Below are 19233 nucleotides of genomic sequence, written 5' to 3' on the forward strand. Positions count from 1 at the left end.
TTACTGGAGGTGAGGGTAAAGGTCAAGGACATATTTAATCCTCTGAAAAGATAGTTTGGTTACAAAGAAGCCCCCTCCTAAAAGCTCCTGTGGGCATGGACGTCAGAGCTGTAAAAAAAACAGTGGGATAATTTAAGTGGCGGGTCTGAGGACCCTGCACAGTCGATGTAATTTCCTATACAGGATGTTGATGCATTTTAACATCTTTTGATACTTTTTTCTTGATATAGCTTGAGACACTAACATGAAAAATCTTATTCTGTTTTCTTCAACTGTCAAACACATAATTTAAGGTTAACGTTAGAGAATAATCAAGGCAATGCTTTGAAAAAACAAACACGGACTGTTGAAATAAAAGATCGGTAATCTCCTATATCTATTCTACGTTCACCTTCTCACAACATAGAATTTGTTTCATTACAAAAACTTGAACTGACTTTTTTTTTGTTAGAGTTTCTAGTAAAAACCATCAGGGGGTTGAGGGGTTAACATAATATTGTTTGGGGAAATATCTGACGGTATGATTTTTCTCTCCAAAATAATGTCCTTTTCATTGTATGTGGTTGTGTTGCAGTTGGATTTAATAACCTTTTTTTATTTTTTTTATTTCAAGGCTCAATTAAAGCGGGGTACACACTCAGGGGTGCTGCTTGTCAACAGGCAAGGCAGGCAACTGCTTTGGGCCCCAGACCAGTAGGGGAGCCAAGAAGGCCTGAATAACTTTGAACCATAGCAGCAACCCAAATGTGCTAATTTTGCAACGACAGTAGGAAACCTCCCTAAGGGGGCCCCATCTGAAAGCATTCACTCTCATTGCCCTGCTTAATGGCCAAATTACCTTTTGACGAGGGCCCCAACAGACTCTAGAATCGCCACTGTAAACAATACAAGATAATCGGCCCGATTCCCCTCTTCCAACAACAGTCAGCAAAGACCCGACTATCTGATGGTTCCAAAGATTATCTTGACAGATTCTCCTGTAGTGTGAGGTGCGTTAAGAGTGATTTTTCCCTCCCCGATCTGCTCGGAAGACGATCGGGACCGCCCCAATCTGAAATCTTATATATCAAAAGCATTCAATATTTACGATCAGAAATCCCGTTGTGTGGGGAGAACACCGAGACTCTGTAAATTGTCACGTGGGACTGAACAATAGCCAATAAGAAAGCAAGCTGACTGAAGCAGGAAGCACAACACACATTACCATGGCGACGACAGTAAACACAAAACATAAAGTTAGATGGATGTTGTAAATTGAGGACCAACTTGTTGATTTTTGGCAACAAGACGAGTGTTTATACAACGTGTCCTTTTAAAAAAACCACAATCCAACTGACAAGGACAGGAGTTAGACCAAAATGTTTTGGATGTACCAGCTAACAGCTAGCCACATTTAGCTTGACCATCATGTTTGGTTACTCTTGGTTTTGGTCACGTTTGATCGCTCGAGATTACACGTTCTGATAGTCGAGACTCTGGTTGTTGGTGAATGAATCGGTTGGTGTGTGGTGTGCTGAGTTGGTCGTCTCGTTGCACACCACACACTGTAGGAACTTAATCTGGCATGATTTGTCGTCATGTGTGATTTCGCTCACATTTTCAAAATTGTTTATGAGATTAAAAAATATATTAGTGTGTGCCAGGCCTAATGAAGATATTAACATTGTACATTTGACCAGAACACATGTCCATCAGCTGTTTATCTTCTTAGTCAGCCTGCTCATTTGTGCCTAGAGAGTGATCGTGTTGGAGTAATTTTGAGTCTGTTGTTCGAGTTAAACCATTTTGAAAGTTTTTTGTCAGTGCATTTCCAAATTACCTTCTTCTGTTTTCGATACACTTCAACTGAATGTCCATGGAGTTCATTGAAGGGAGCCGAGGCATCTACAGACCCGTCAGGGTTTTGTTCGACACTCCCATTTATGAGCGCTCACTGCAGATCTGCTGGGACATCCAGTCATATAAGATCAGGATCGCAATGGTGGCTGAATTCTTACGTCTTCAGAAGAAGAACGAGCTCCCAGCCCAGGTTACTGTGGAAGACCTGACAGACCTCCTGTTGATGGAGAGCGAGAAGTCTCTCAGACTGCAACTCTGGGACTTTGAGTTGGAGGATTTTGATGACGTGGACGTCAAGACTCTTCTCAAGCTGGTGTGGGAGGTTAACACCAGCTTGCAGATAAGAGATGTGGAGTTTGAAGCAAACAGATTGCTCAACTCACCAGAGAAGATGCCACCGTCCTTTCAACACCCCAGCATCATCAGCCAGGCGCATGAATATTTCATGATCCTTGCAGAACAGCGTCATGAGGTTCCCATTTCCAAAGAGTTGGGCCCACAAGGGGTGGTGATGGATGTTGTTCCCAAAGTCCTGCAGGACTTATGGGTCCCTCCAAAAACCACCTCCCGGGAAATGCCCTCCCAGCAGCTAAGTAAGATGGCTGTCGGAGTCACAAAGGCTGTTCTGGATCGTGTGTCCACTGCTCTGTCTACAAATCCATGGGAGATCTCCTTTTCTAGATCCATGAGAGACGACATGGTCTTCTCTATCACAGGGACGGTGAGACAGATTTACACTCCAGACAACCTAAAGAAGAAGAAGAACTGCTTTGAAGCACAGTTGTTGGACACCATCACTGATGTCGTAGTTGGGCACATCTGTGGGCTTTTTGAGGCTCAGGCTCAAGCTCAAGCGGACATACTTGCCAATGAACACCCAGCCAACACGGCTGTTCAGAGTTCAGAGTTTACCTGCCACGCTATACCAAGCCCTTCAACTCCAGTAACCCTGCCAGCTGAGCCATTAGTTTTCTCTCCAGTGCTGGAGAGTGAGGTTATGGATGAAGAGCCCAGCAGTGAACCGGACTCTGTGGTCGTGCGAGCTCCAGAACCATCTGTAACCCTGCCTGCTGAAGCTACTGTCCTTGCGTCAGTCCTGGAAGGTAAAGTGATGGATGTTCAACCCAACAAGAGACCAGGTTTCCTCTCACACTTCACCACTGACTACCGCTGAACTTCCATTGAACATTTGCATGGATGAGATGATGTCCTGTCCCCTGCCAGCTGAAGCTTCAGTTAGTGCTCATGTGCTGGAGGGTGAGGTTATGAATGGAAAGCCTATCGGTGAACTGGACTCAACTCCAACACCTACCTCAACCCTGCCAGCTGACAGCATTATCCATACGCTATTCCTGAAGGGTGATGTTTGTAATAAGCAGCCCAGTGCCAATCAAGAACCAGCTGAGTTGCATGCTCAATCACCTTCTGTGCCTGATTCAATAACTCCTGTAACTCCTGCTGAGGAAGCTCCTGCCATTGCTGCTGTTGAGATGGGGTTGAAATTCATCCAGACTACAATAGAAGAGCTGCTACAGAGCCCAGAACCAGATTCTACTGTGGAACCAAAATCATCATCTCATGGTACCCTGTCAGTCATGCCCTGCAGAGAACAAGATCTTCAGACCATCCATGATACAACGCAGAATGACACCAACATTAAGCAGGAGAAGGTCAAGAAGACCAGAAGCCAAAGAGTATACAAGTGGCTGGGGAAACAATTCAGCTGTTTCAGGCCTGAAGATTAAAACTGAGACATCTTAGGTTGGCATGTCACCAAAATGGTGATCTCATCAAAAAAATAAATGTATTGTTTCATTGCAGTCAGTCTGCCTCAGCCTATTTTCTCATTTGATATTATGAATTAAGACAGTCGTGGGTTGGAGTCCTTATAAAGGTCAAATTTGAAAGTTGTCAATGTTCTAGTCCACAACTTGTCTGTAATCATAAAAATGTAAGAATCAATAACTTGCAATCTTGTGTTATTGGAACTGTCAGTATCTTTTTCTTTAACTACATGCTTTTGGTCTTTGGGACATAGGTGTCTGTTAGGGACCAAGCAATCAGGACAAAAGTGTTAAAAAGAGCAAATCTGCTTTAATTAAGTTGAAAAAGTCTGTAACTAAATGAGTCAACTTAACATGCAACAAATAAAATACTACTGTTGTGAAAACCTTTGTTTGTCAACGATAGTATTGTATCCAATCTGTAAAACTTTTTTAAAATTTACAAAGTTCACATTTCACTATTTTTCTGTTGGTGTAAGATAATTTATGACATTATAGTGAATGCTGGTTGGAGGGGCCCCCTTTGAGTTTTTGTTTATGGCCCCAACAGACCCTAGATCGGCCACTGCATCATGAGTCCCACAACTAGACATTTTATGAAATTTCCTAGCCTGATTTGCACACTAGAGGTATCACAAAAATGTGAATAACATATGTGGTTTGTAATATTCCACCCTGACAAGGCCTTAAAAATGCAGATTGTTAAATCAAGCTCTTGGATTGAGTTATGTAGCCAAAACTGAAATGAACTAAAAGAGCAGTGGTTATGGTTAAAAAGAAAAGGTTTGGTTCTGAGCTTGCTGTTTGCTGTTTGCTTCTCCTGTGACATGCAAGTCTGTGCAGCCAGCTCTGTGATAACAAGACAACATAATCTGATTTTGTGGCACATGCAGCGGGAAACAACACCAAGAGCCACACCCTGCATAATTGGACCACACTGCTTTCACCAACCTCAGTCCCAAAAACTGGCACTGAAGACTTTTTATTGCTGTCTGATTTTTACTTCTTGGTGTGTCTGTGTGCATGTTTCACTCCTCACTCTGCTTCATCTTGGTTTCATTTCACTATATTGGCCGCTGCCCCCCCCGCCTCCCCTTTCATTTTAAACTGTGTGACCCCCATCTCTGTTTCTGTCAGCTCCATTTTAGCTCAATTTGGGTTTACTTCCTGTGTGTGTATGGTCAATCCATCTTTCCATTTGGGTCTTCATTTTAGCTGCCTGTAGGCATGTGTGTATACATACGTAGGTGGGGGAACACAAACACACACACAAACATATATATTTATCTACACACACTCTTCCAGCCCCTCTGTGTCTCTCTCCTCTTTGCTCTGTAATAAGAGCAGCTGTGGTTGACGTGAGGCCAGCTCTGATTCAATTGCAGCTCAGGACTCAGGGCCATTATCTTCTGTATGCTGGAGGAGGAGGAGGAGGAAGGCGGCCCGGCTGCTGGAGCACAGCTGCTAACAGCAACTTCAGAATGCTGCAATCAGACATTACAGAGAATAGAACATTTCTACATCTGATGCAAAAACGCAGAGAAACTCAATAAGAATTTCAAGCTTAAACCGTCATCAAATCGGACGCTTTACGAATACAGAATCATTCATTCAAGGTGTATATTTACTGTCAGTGTAAATTAACAACACAAACTTTCATGAAAAAATGGCTGATGATGCTTTTTAGACAATAACATACGACATTTAATTTGTACATTTTAACATTTATGTACAATATGTATCGTTGTATGACAATGTTTATATAAAAAAAAAACTAAAAGAATAAAAGATTGTGTTATCCTGTCTTTTTTGTTTGTTGAGTACTTACATTACCTCAAATATTTCGAACAGTTATCAAAGCGAGAGAAATCTGTAACTCTTTAGTTGTAACGGCGCGCCGCCATGACAGACAGGACATGTTTCTCGTAGCCATGGAAACACCGGATATTATTTCAAAGACCGCTACATAAGGAAGCGGGAGCTGCTACTGAAAGCTGCCGTGCTGTTGCTGTATATGCTGCTGTGATAAAAACGTCATGTAAATTATACTTGGATACATCGTGGGGGGGGATTTTTCATTGTTTGAGAGCCCCCTGGTGGTGGAATACACATACTGTGCCTTTAATGCAGTACACGTTTTCACAGTAAATATAAAGATAGTAGAATGATGAAAATGGCTTGAGATACAGATTCACTAATATTTCAAACATCTTTTTAAATACCACGGTGTTAGAGAGTAAATTCAAGAGTTTGCCTTTGTATTTTTTTGAAGGGCGGGATAAGGGACGGCTTTCTGACAGTAGTAGAAATTTAAAATGTGTAACAATATAAACTGTGTGCGTTTCTATTTTAACCATCCAAAGAAAATGTGAGCAAGGCTAATTAGCTATTAGCTGGACTAGTGTATTCATTTTCTTGTCTCTTTACTCCATGAGCATTATTTAACAACTGTCTCATATATCATTTACAAAAGATGTTGGAGTATAGAATTTGATTTTTCACAATCATAAACTTAGGATAGAGGATGGATGAAGTCAGTAAATGAGCCTTTGGTAAGACCTTCTGCAATGTTGAGGCTAAATGTCTTTTAGCCTCAACATAGCAGGTGACCTTTACTGTGACTTTTTTTTAACCCTATGTTTGTTTCTTAACATTAAAATTACTTAAAAACTTAAAAAACTTTTTAAAGACACTTAAGATTAAGCAGCAAACAACAGCAAAAGATATCCAATAAAACCCTGCAACCTGAAATGTCACAAAATAAGAGTAATGCATCACTTTTAGAGGATGTAGACAACTCCGACATGATGTATGCTGTCAGATATCTTCAATTTCCCTCCAAGTAAATGTTTGATCTATGGAATATCCCCACGTTAATTTTTAACTTATTTTTTAGCAAATCTTCCAAATCGAGCCCACACAGTAAACTGTATTTTGGTGAATGATCAGGCAGTTCTGTAGTGAATGAAAAAGCTCAAAGTCATGCTAAATGAATAGTATCACAGTCATTCAAAGTCAGACTTTGGGAATGACGACTGGATTTATGAGTCTTGGCGACTGCTGCAGCCTCCGTGTGCACAGAAGAAGAACAGCATGACAACAATGGGATTAAAATCGCAAAAAACTTTCAATACCAAAACTAAAATTCTTAACAAAATCAAAACCAAGTGCCAGAATGAACATTGATGCTATTCTCCTCTTAAATTACATCCGGCTAATGCAGCAAACCTACGCACTTTGTTGTGTCACTTACAGGCCACTGTAGCTTGAGGCAAGATGACATCGTCTGTTCGAGGAGGAACAGTAGTTTTTTTTTTCTGTTGTTTTTCTTAGCTGTGCCACTGGAATGCCTGAAGGAGGTAATTATGTCCCTACTGTACGAGCTGGGAATTTCCCACGTCTGAATTTGCATTGAAGGCAGCATCATTCTTAGATAGCAAAGGCAAAAATAATCAAGGAAAAGTCATTAAGGGGAGGATAAAATAGAAGAGCATGGTGGAGTTATGCAGGAATAAGAGGGTGGGAAGTGGGAGGAAGGAAAAAAGGATACACTGAGAATTTAAGATCAATCATTGATATAACCAGAGTGTCAGGAAGAACATGAGAGAGAGAGAGAGCAGAGAAAGGATGGGGGTTAAAGAGTAATTAAAGGACGGGAGGTGGAGACAAGCTGAGGATTTCTACAGCTTAATTAGATGCAGGAGGAGGAGACACCTGCCACATGAACACCCCCTCTCCTCCAGTTTGTCCCATTAAGACCAGCTTAGCGAAAAAGCAATCATTGCAGAAAATAACAACACTTAAAAAAAGGTGTATGCTCTGTCAGAGGGAGGACCCAGCCCAAAACCTTTTTCCTGCATCTACCCCAGGCGGATGTACCGCAATGAATAATGTAACAGAGTGGGGTGGAGGTTACTGGGTGTGTGTGTGTGTATACAGGGGGGAGAGAGAGAGATGGGTATAGTCCTGCCTCCTCCCCCTCCTTCTCATTCTCCGTCACCACCCCCACCTCTTTCAATTCTCCTCCCATCCCCTGTTCACCCAACCCCCTAGCTGCCGGCCGCACTGCAGAAGGTCAGAGGGAGAAGAAGAAGAGGAGACACGGAGAGAGAGAGAGAGAGAGAGGCAGAGGGAGAGAGACAGAGAGGGTGGGGTGCTTTGGATGTACATGAACATGCCGAGAGGAGAGTGTGTGGACGAGCGATGACAGCCATGCTGAGCCCAAAGATCAGACAGACCAGGAGAGGTAGGACACACAGCTTTGCTCCGCCTTCCAAATCTTACAGTATACCTGCCAGCTGCATGAGCTGCCCATTCAACCATAACCCTGTAGTGACACATCATATCATGTGTGACAGGGGGATATGATTGGACTTAATCGGGTCACAGGATGTGTCAGGATGCTGTGACTATATCTGGACATTGATATGTAAATTGAGTGATCTTGTGTCTGATACAAAAAATATTCCTGCTCAAACACTACTTTTTCTCCACTCCATCTATTTTACATGCTGGCATATTTCTGAATGAAGCACGTCAGCCCCGCGCAGGGGGAACTCTTCTACTACAACATTTTACTACAGTACAGCTGGCCAACGCTGCCACTGTGTGAATTCTGTTAAGAGGAGCGATCAGCATCTCTAGTTTCATCACTGCAATGCTATCAGGCTGCTGTCAGCTGCTGCTGCTGCTGCAGAGTGTGTGTGTGTGTGTGTTTGCATACACGCTCGTACTGTACAGTAAATCTGTATGTATGTGTGTCTGCAACGATGGATATATTAATATATCCATTTGTGCCAGTGTGTGTTCCTCGCTTCCTTCCTTGGCACTAATCTCCATGACTGCAATTATACAGCTGAATCTGATTGGGAGGAAATGAATAGTCCAAAGAATGGGAGACTAGTGTGTAAATCCTTCGCTGGAGGGGCATGAAATTGGTAGCAAGTGGATTAAATCAGCATTTGCATGTATTAATTCAGCAGAACAGATTCAATTGGCTTAATGAGTGAGTAGGATTCACTGCATGTATTTTTATAAATGAGTACTCATCTGATTACATCACATTCAGGCTAATGCTGAACATAGTGATTTTAGCATTTATGTAAAAAAACTGAGTCCTGCATGTGAGAAAGGAGGTTTTATGAGAATTTTCAGAATGGCTTCAGACTAAATCATGTTGACATTAAACCTAGCCTTCGGCATTTCTGCTAAGACGTCAAAAATTAAAGAGATTATCGGGACTTGTGATTGTGCGTGAGAAACATTCCCCGCATTACCCCGCTCCAAATGAGAGTGCTTCACCGCTGACAGCATCCACATTTGTTGCATGAAGTCCATGAATAAACGGGTATGTGACAGATGTAGTGTGGTGCAGACTCAGCCGAGGTTACAGTGGGTCAACGAAGTACACAACAACGGCCATCTGACATGAAAGGTGACCCAAGTCTTCCTCAGCTGCGATCTATAAGGTCAAAAAGGACGCTCAAAATATGAATCAATAATATAAATGTCATTGAGGGGTTTTTTTTATAGATTTTTTTATGGTTGCAACAATCATGATGCTGGAAGGTCAGATTACATCTACTAGCTGAGACATGGCTTGTGAGCATTTTGGACCATTAGCTTGTCTTTCTATCTTTCTATGGCTGACTAGCATAGAGTTTTAGGTAGGCTACTGCTTTATTGGTCAGGTTTCTATCTATGTAGTCTTCCTCCTCTCCTTCCTCTTTACTCTAAACTCCACGTCAGATGATAGTTAGGATATTCATAAAACAATCCTATCCGATGGACAGAACACCTTTGTACGCTACATAGGAAGCTACCAAAAATAAAGCTAGCTTAGCGTAAAGGACTGGAAGCTGGGGGTGCTTTTAAAGATCGCCAGTAAAAGGCTACTTTAGGATTTTTAATTATGGTTTACATAAATTGGAGGATAACAACAATACCCCATTTTTGGCTCTGGTTTGATTTATTTGAGCTGTGGCTCGGTTGGTAGAGTCAGTCATCTCTCAACTCGCTTTTATTTGTGTCCCCGCTTTTATGCTGTGAGCTCGACGTCACTGTATGAGGGAATCCTCAGTGTTTTACAAGTTAATCTAAAGGTTTTGAAGGTCAGGGGTTTCGATCCCCAGCTTCTGCAGCCACAGGTCCGATGTCTCCTTGGGTAAGACACTTAACCCCAAGTTGCTCCCGCTGCTTGGTTGTCTGCGTATGAATGTGTGCAAATGGGATTAGTTAATACTGATGGAGGTTTACAGTAAATAGCAGCCTCTACGATCAGTGTGTGAATGGGTAAGTGTGACCTGCACTTTGAGTAGTCAAAAGACTAGAAAAGTGCTTTACAAGTTCAACTCCATTTATCATTTACAATTCAACTTATCTATCCGATGGCCCCAAAGGTCTTGTCTTTTGCCAATTTGAGCTAATAGTCCTCAGGCAGATTTCAAATCAGACTTTTCTAATCAAGCTGAAAATGTTTTCAAATGTAGAATTATACGATATTCATCCAGCAGAATCCTCACCTGCCCCTGAGTGCTGATTCAATCAGATCAGTAATTATACCTTCTTTTTTGGGGGAAACTTAATTGGAAATGCTAATTTAAGTAAAAACCCAATTTAAAACCAATTGAGTAAACTATTTGACAGATAGCTCTTTCTATTTCTTCATTAACTTCTGCTCTAAAAAAAGAAAAACCTGCGCTTCAGCAACTATCATGATAGATGACATATTAAAGCTCTAACAGAGTTCTGTGTGCAGCTTTCTTTGGCTGGAAGCAGAAATGTAGTAGCAGCTTTAATTGCCCACATATCAGCTGCTTGGCTCTCCTGCTGTGTCTCTCTGATCTACTGCACGTTACCATGGTTTTATGATCAAAGTCCTACAATGTAGCACCGTCCTGACATCCTGCCTTCCCAAGGAATATGAATATACCCTCATGACGATGCTGTGAGCAGGAGCATCCTGCAGAGATAAGACATTCACACATGGACACACTCAGGTAATGAGCATAGCGTGCATAGAAATGCACGGCTATGCACACGGCCGCTGCTGCAGATCAGTTCTGCACTGCAGCTTTCACATATGGGCTGAGCATTATTGGACACACCTCCAGCCTGTCAAGGAATTCAGCCACTCACACACATGTATACACACACACACACACCATAGCGTAATGGTTTACACATTAATCAACAGTGATAGGCTAACTGGAAGTTATGTTCTGATGCACCTGTAACTCTGCCATTTTCCACGAGTCATAAATCACTGCACAACAACCGGATTAATGAAATTGAATTCCTCTAACGTGCCTGTGTGCATACTTGTGTGTGACTGAGTGTGTTTCTATACGTGTGTGTATGTGATTTAGCGATCAGTGCAGTATTGTCTTGTTATCGTGGAGTACCTGCCCTGCCAAGCTAATGGATGGGGAGCCTCAATGTTGAGCATAAAAGCCATACATCCATTTCCTGCTGATGATAAATACAACTCCAAACTGCATTAAGTGACATCCCAGTGTGTGTGTGTGTGTGTGTGTGCGTGTGTGTGTGTGTGTGTGTGTGTGTGTGTGTGTGTGTGTGTGTTCAGGCCTGTGTGTGTGTGTGTGTGTGTTTAAGGACATAGCATCAAGTGTCCTTTCATGTGCTGTACCACTAGAAGCTTTGTTTAGTGTAGGCCTGTAGAAAACCATTTATCTGTATTGTAACATTAACATACTTAGACTTAACATTATGAGCTGGAGTTTTTATGGAGGCTGTTTTACAGGAGACTGAAATTTCAATATTAGTATTTCCCTTTTGATTTGTCAATCCCTAAAAGAACAGGCATAGACATTACAGACCGTATACTGCCTCAGGAAAATTGAGCAAACCAACACTTTATCCATTTTTAGGGATTTGTTAGGAGTCCTGGTGTAATGCCGTCGTTTTCAATCATTCATCTACCCCCATATGTAACAGTCCCAATCCCATTATCTCTTTAAATTGATACTTTTGGATCCACTTGACAAGTTTTTTAGAATTTTGTCATACAATTTGTCTAAAATCAGACACAAGGGACCTGAATTGACAGAAAGAAGAAAGTTCTATTTAAAGATCAGACAGTGATATGTCGCAATTTTGGTGATTTCGAAGATCACCATATGGTCAACATTGATGCGTATCCAAAAAGTAGTGATTCTTAAACATCCCGCGCGGAACTTAAGTGTTGGGTCAATTTTGGTGTCTCTTTGCTGATTTTGTTCTCTCTACATTAATTGCATGTGGAGTCCAGATTTGATCTGCTTAGAATGGGGGTACATCATGTTAAATGTAGGAACTGTACTGTACATCTGCACACAGATCAGACAGACCCTATTATTTGACTCAGCCCTTCCCTAACTACTAACTAAAGTAAATGAAGGAGCCGCAGTTATGATCCCTGTTTTTGGTGAATTGCAGTGATTATGCATAGAGCGCGCCCTTACAGTAAAACAGACTCTTTTCAAGCAATGTAGTTGATAGTTGCAGAATTGACCACAGAGCAGCTCCACCCAAGCCATGGAAGGCCTGAATCACCCTGAACAGAAGGTCCAAACTGGCGCAGAGGGTAGCTGTGCTTGGCAAACACACACTCACACACTCAAAATAAAAAAAATCAGTTGTTGTGACGCAGGCGTGAATCATAGGCCAGTGCATGTTCCACTCGGTCCGGGATCCAGACAGCTGACGTGTTAAACAGTGGAGCCCTCTTTCAACACGAACACTGGCAGATTGATGAAGGATGGAAAAACATGAGGGAGTCGTGATGAGGAAAAACAAAACAGAGGGGTCAATGAGGACGTGGAAGGTGTCGCTTGCAGTGGACGTCACTTTCTACTGGCAATATGACAGTCAAGGTTTTAACAATCTGGGAACACTTTGGTTATTCTCTGATGACGTTATAGTCTCTTGGATGCCAATTTTTTCCAACTTTGCATGACGATTTTTTTGGGCTTCCAGTGTAGTAAGCAATGGAGATTAAGGACTTTTCTTTTCCATGTGTTGTCTTGTGTCTGTGTTGTTGTTTGCTAACAACTTAGAGACAGTGGAGTTGTTGTCGAGACATGATGTCTAAGAGCAGATTGTTAGCTGCACTTGCATACATTTGTCTGTTTGGAGTCATTGATCAAATCTAAATCTACACTGCATGACTAACAAAGGGTTCCAGGAATGCATTACGCCCAATGCACATTTCCCCTTTTGCTCTCTGTGGGACTGCTTTCCTGCCAATGCCCACTGACTGGACGCTAGGGGATGATTCTACTCCTACTACAACTGGAAATCAGAACACTTCCGATACCAAAACAAAACCCCCACATGCAAACAGATCCTGCATTTTTATGCAGAATCTGCATGGTTTAAAGGATCAGTTCATGTTGCTGCTTTGTGCTACTCTGTGAGACATTATTTTGCTTTGAGAAACCATTGGGGAATCTAAGAGTTGTTGTGTTTTAAGAGTTTAATATGGTATCTTTACAGTGATACAGTGCAGTGCACAATGTTAGCTATTATAAGTAAAATGGGTAGTCATATGGTCAGTATAAATTGATTGGCAGCAAGAGAGCATAACAAAGTGTGTTATGCAGAGCTTTTTTAATGGTGCTTTTATTGATAAAAATGTAGCCTAATGGGCAGGAACTCAACTTGTGTGAAGTTGCTATGAAATATGTATGAAGAATAACGTGGTTAGCTAAAATACTGGAGACATTTTATTCAAAATAATCAGTAATGGAAATGTGCCACTAATCCAAGAACTCATTTATTAGACAAAAACTGGCTTAATGAGGTGCCAGCGGTGGGAACAAGGATGTGTATGTATGTGTGTGTGAGAGAGAGAGTGTGTGTGATAAGCATGTGTGCTCTCAGTAATAACAGAGCTTTGATTCAACAGGACCAGCAGTGCTTAAAGTAAGGAGGGAATTAGAGCGAGTCAAAGTAGGGGAAATTAGGTGTGTGTGTGTGTGTGTGTGGGGGGGGGGGGGGGGGGGGGGGGGGGGGGGGTAGGAGTGTTAAATTACAAGGTTGGAAATGAATGGAATGAAAAAAACGTTTACAAAAAAGACGGGTGTTTGCTCTAGATAGACGAGAGGGAAACAAAGTAATGCAGAAGAATACGATGCTGATGTTTTCATCACCATGGTGAATACAGTTGCGAGGAAAAATGCAAAACAAAAAATATTTTGTTCCATTGATCGCTTTGAGCTAAAGAAGTCTTGTCTTCCCCTTTTTTTGTTTCCTCAGAAATTTGGAGCATATCACCAAATTTCCACCATGTTACCAAAGGTTTCACATGTGGACCAGATGCCTTTCAGTGGTAGCCAAACCATGTATCCATGTAATATAAACAATGTAATTAATCAAACACATATGTTGGTACAAAAACACACCAAAGGCCCAGCACATTTACAAAATAAGCTGTATTTACAAAATAACTTGTAACTTTGTATAATTCACGACTTTGTTTGGTGAGACCTCTGAATCTAGAGACGTAATGAAATATTAAAGCCGTAAATGTCGACATTTTAAAAAACTTTGTGAAGTAATTATGTGATGCTGTGAATGGTGGTGCTACTGTAAACGTGATGAAGCAACAAAGACATTTCCTCAGACTTTGTAACTCTATTCATTCATTTTAGCACCTTTTAGCCCCTTGTTTTGATTGGGCCATTTACAACTTTCAGTTTTTGTATCAGTCCAAAGACACCCATAATTTTTAAGTCGACTTAGGCAGATGACTCCAAACTCCAGTACAGCACTACTGTAGCTGTCCTGCCTTGAGACAGCAGATAGTCTTGGGTTTCACTCAGTAGTTAACAGAGACCAGAAAAAAAAACAGCGCTAAAAGGAGATGGATAATGGACCCATACTATCCCCTGCAAAAGAAATGCTGCTTTAAGGTGATATATTGGGCCATAAAACAGATTGCGAGCTTGCTAACATTCCTTTTTAAATTTAACTACCATTGTCATTTATGCACACACAATTATCTTTATCTGAAGTGTAGAAAAAAAAATCATATCACAGCTCTAACAAAAAAAACTGTGGTTTCTAGAAATAAAATGCACGGAAAAAAAAGGGTCACAGCTCTTGCTTGATATATTTAAATGTTCTTGATACAGAAAAACACATATTTTGAAAATAGCAATAAAACACAAAGATGACCAGGAATTTAAACATACATACTTGGAAACATGGCTAAATATCCTCAACAAGTTTAGAAAGAATCAGTCATAAAAAGGTAAATCTCAGTGGCTCAACAGGCTTTAAAACATACCAGGGCAGGCTTTGACATGGTTTAACAACGATGTGACACCATGTCCTTAAAGCTATTTGTATGCTGAAGAAAGAGATGAGACAATAAAGAAGAATAAGCATCGATTTTTCTTCCCCCTCCACATTCATCCATCCCCTTCTCCCCACTGCACCACGGGAACATTGATCATTTCTGTGCTTGTGAGGCACAAAGCACACACCAGCAGGGAGCATGTCAACACAATTGATTTCTATAAATTATATATGATCATCAAATTGCATTGCCTTGTTGGCCTGAGCAGAATATATCACATTTGTAAAAAACAAACAAATATGAAATCTTCAGTTTTGTAAGCGTTTCTTTTTTTCTATGTCGATGATACATGGCTTTTCCTTTTTTTGTTTGGAGTCTTGATATCATCACCTGGTTCATCATGATATGAAATGCAACACTGAAGCTACACCCAGCAAAGGTCTTTCATCTGACAGCTGGTGTAATCTTCTTATTAAATGTTGTCAAAAAGGATTCACAGAGCACCCTTAAATCTAGTTTTCCGAGGCTGATGTCATATGAGGACAATATGAGTAACACAGTGGGGCAACCTGATGTCAGCTATAAAGCTCCCATCCCCTCCCTTTAAAACATCCTTGACTGAGCTCAGGTTACACACACATTTACTGAGAATGATCCAGTCTGCCAGCCAGTCACTCAGAGACTCAGACAGTCCCATGTGGTCCTATTATCCCAGCTCAAAAGCCTCTGCTTTTCTATTGGTTTGTGGCAATACACAATAAGTCCCTCCAAAGGACCTCTGAAATGGAAGCCGGGATCCCTGTCACCTGAGGCTATAAGTGTGTATGTGTGTGAGTGTGTGAGTGTCTGTTTTATTCCCAGTCTCTATTTTATCTGCTTTCTGTTATTATTTGTGCCTGCCGCCTCTCTGCGCTCCCTCTCCCCCTTCATCTAGAGGCGTTGCAGCCTCGGGCAGAATTGTGTGTGTGTGTTCATGACTGAAGAGGTAGAGCATGTGTGTGCATACAGCATACAGAATGAGGGATAACACAGGCTTCTATTGGGGGGGGGAATAAAAAAGACGAGCAGTGGAAGGAAATCAAGCAGAACCATCAAATCAATCCCTTTAAACCAAACACAGTCCCCCCCCAATGTCTCTCTGCTTGTGTATGTTAAGCATTCAAAATGTCTTACATGTGTTTGTGAATGTGTGTTCACAGCCAGGTCCAAGAGCATGGTGATGGGTGAGGTGTCGCGGGGCTCCTGCCGTCCGGCCTCCCCCAGCCTGCAGGAGGGGGCTCTGAAGGCTGGCTGGCTGAAGAAGCAGCGAAGCATCATGAAGAACTGGCAGCTCCGCTGGTTTGTGCTGCGCTCGGATCAGCTGTTTTTCTACAAAGACGAAGAGGAAACCAAACCACAGGTAAAACGTCTTCCGCCATGTGTCTGATACACTGACAGGAGGGTGAGAATCAAACCTAGCCGAGCCCCTGTTCATAAAGGCTTATGTGATTTCATTTACACAATTAAATGACAGTGTTTTATCTTCATGCCCTGTGGTGCAGTTTTACTCCCCGGAGTAGTGCCTTTTTTTACAGTATAATGAGTCAGACTGTGGGGAGGCACTGATCCGATGCCAGTGTTTAATTAATGAACTGCATGCTTCACTGTGTGGAAGACACTGGGATCATAAGGCTCGGCTGAAACCCTGCTTTGTGGAACAAAAAGTCTTTGCAGGGGTTGCAAGTATTTCATCAGAAATTGTTGGCATAGCATGCACGCATTACCAAATAGCTAACACTTGAGCTTCCTAGAGCAGGCTAGGGCTAAGCTAAGCTAACCATGGTCGGGCCTTGTTGGTATTTGTAAGGGAGTCCACCTGGGAATACCAGGTGCAGTGTGTCTCCGCGGTAGAGTTTCAATTTGAAGGTTGACATTTCGATCACAGCTCTTGCAGTCCGCATGTTAAAGTGTCCATTGGAGATACACTGAACCCCAAATAGCTCCTGGCAGCATAGCAAGTGGTGTTTGAATGTGTATGGATGGGATGAGAGTATACTGATGGACACTTTACATAGCAGCCTCTGCCATCAGTGTATGAATGTGTGTTTGAATGGGTGAATTTGAAATGTAGTGTAAAAGTGCATTACATGGTTGGAAGACCAGACAAAACACTGTATATACAATCTTTTTACCATTGACTTTATTCCTACTATGAGTATATTGGCTGTTTGACACAGATACAAACTTGCACACAGACCTGTTAAGAATGGAATACATATTTTTGGTCAAGTATCAGTGTCTCTATCATCGACATCAGATCAGGTTATCTGAGTAAGAATTGAAGTAAAGTTCCTTTTAGTGCATCCCTATCAGATAGCACTTAAAACACCTCTTAATCTAAGTACATTTCTATCCTGTGTGAGAAGTCCATAATCCTGCTTAAAATGGTTCAATGATTCAAGTCACATATCTTTGGGAGAACTACTACTCTTCATGTGAAAAAGGCACTTGAAATCGTTTTTGACACGAGGGGGAGCTGCAAAAAAAAAAAGATTCTAAAAGTAACTGAAGTGATGTCAAATCAACAATGTGTAATTTGGTTTGGTCAGCCTCAGCGCCCAACGAAGGTCTCTGAGTTCAACTGCAATATCGTTAGACACACAGTGCTCTTACGCCTACCCCTCTTAGCAAATATGCATTTGTGTTCAAGCAGATGGTGTGTACAGTAAAGCCGGCAAAGACGTTTTGATAAGCTTAACAATCCTGTCGACTGACAAGGGACAGTAGTATTAGCGGATTCAGCCGATCTTCAGCCTGTTGTTCGCAAACTGTTTACATGTAGAGTATGTTTATGTGTATTTAGCTGTTGCCATGGCGTCTATGGGCTGTTGCTAAATTGCTACATTTGAGAGGGTCATTTATTATGCTAGATGAGATATGTTTGTTAGGTTCTGAAGGTATACAGTAAACTTAAAGATCCCCAAGAAAAGAGACAACTTGCTTTAAGGTTGATTAATATGCAAACCTGAGACATAACCTGTAAGGTCAGATGACCTTCTGCACCAGACCAGTAGGGGGCCCCTGAGGGCTGAAAAACTTCAACCAAAGCAGTGGCCAAAACAAATGTGCACATTTTGCAATGACAGTAGGAAACCTCCCTAAGCGGGCCCCATGTGACAGCACTCCCTTTGTTGTCCTGCTACGCTTTGCCTGCATTATTTCTGAAAAATGAAACTGGAAAAAAAAAAGAGGAAAAGGAGTTAGCATCAGGACTTGAAAGGCACCTGGCTGACATGATGGTGATGAACACTGGCTGAAGGGGTCCCCAAATGCTTTTTGCCCAGGGCCCCAACAGACTCTAGAATCGCCACTGCTTTTTAGGTCGAGGAGAATCAGTTATATCTCAACCAGCTTCGCTTCAACACCTGTTGGATTGCTGTTTGCCTGGAAAACAAAAAATAGATCTTACCTTGTCTGGTTAAAACAAATCCAGAGCATTCAGGACCAGACTTTTAAACTTAGGAGGAGGACATACTGACTGCTGCATTGTTGTCAGAGAAGCCAGCACTTCAACATAGCATGTTTCCTTAATGTCTGACCATATAGTAAGGTCATTTTATCATTTCATTCAGTAGATATCTTACTTAGTGGACCTTTAAGTGGATTCAGTAAAAAATGTTTTCATCATTAACTCTTATGCTTTTTCTAGGTATCATCATATGTCCACACTTCTCTATTAACAACAGCTTAAAAGACAATACTACTGGTTATGCTTTATTAATGGGAACATTTAAAAGTACTCAGTTGAAACGATCACTGCAATCGAGCATTATTTGAATGCATTATTACAAACAGCATGAGAAGCCTGGTTTCCTCCATTAGAGCACGCTCATTCAAATGATTTACAGAGTTAAACCTTTAATCAATCACAGAGCATCTCTGAGGGGGAATTTCTTTTGTGGCCAGGTGCTGACTCACATCTCCCCATTATGATCACAAGGGATACGGCTGCTTGCCTGAAATGACCTCGAACCCACACACACACACACACACACACACACACACACACACACACACACACACACACACACACACACACACACACACACACACACACACACACACACACTGTCGTAGGAACAATCGTGGGTTATAGTTTGTCATCGCAGCTGACAGGATTACAAAGTCGTAACATGAGGCGATGATGTAATCCAACAACAAAAGACAGCAGGGGCAGGTCTCACACACACACACACACACACGCACACACACACACAGAAATACACACAACAAGCATAATAATCATCCCTTTACATTCCTGGCTGAAAT

General features: G+C 41.7%; 1 protein-coding gene across 1 annotated transcript in view; it reads left to right on the forward strand.

Moving 5' to 3' along the window:
- Nucleotides 1-7691: 7691 nt before the first annotated feature.
- arhgap22b (Rho GTPase activating protein 22b) overlaps nt 7692-19233 on the forward strand; it is a 40289-nt gene continuing 28747 nt past the window's right edge. Inside the window, exons 1-2 of the mRNA XM_020644845.3 lie at nt 7692-7869; nt 16125-16324. Of these exons, the coding sequence (XP_020500501.1) occupies nt 7827-7869; nt 16125-16324 (243 nt within the window). The 5' untranslated portion in view covers nt 7692-7826. The remainder of the gene's footprint in view (nt 7870-16124; nt 16325-19233) is intronic.

This window comes from Labrus bergylta, chromosome 21 (genome assembly GCF_963930695.1).
Source record: "Labrus bergylta chromosome 21, fLabBer1.1, whole genome shotgun sequence".
Lineage (NCBI taxonomy): Eukaryota > Metazoa > Chordata > Actinopteri > Labriformes > Labridae > Labrus > Labrus bergylta.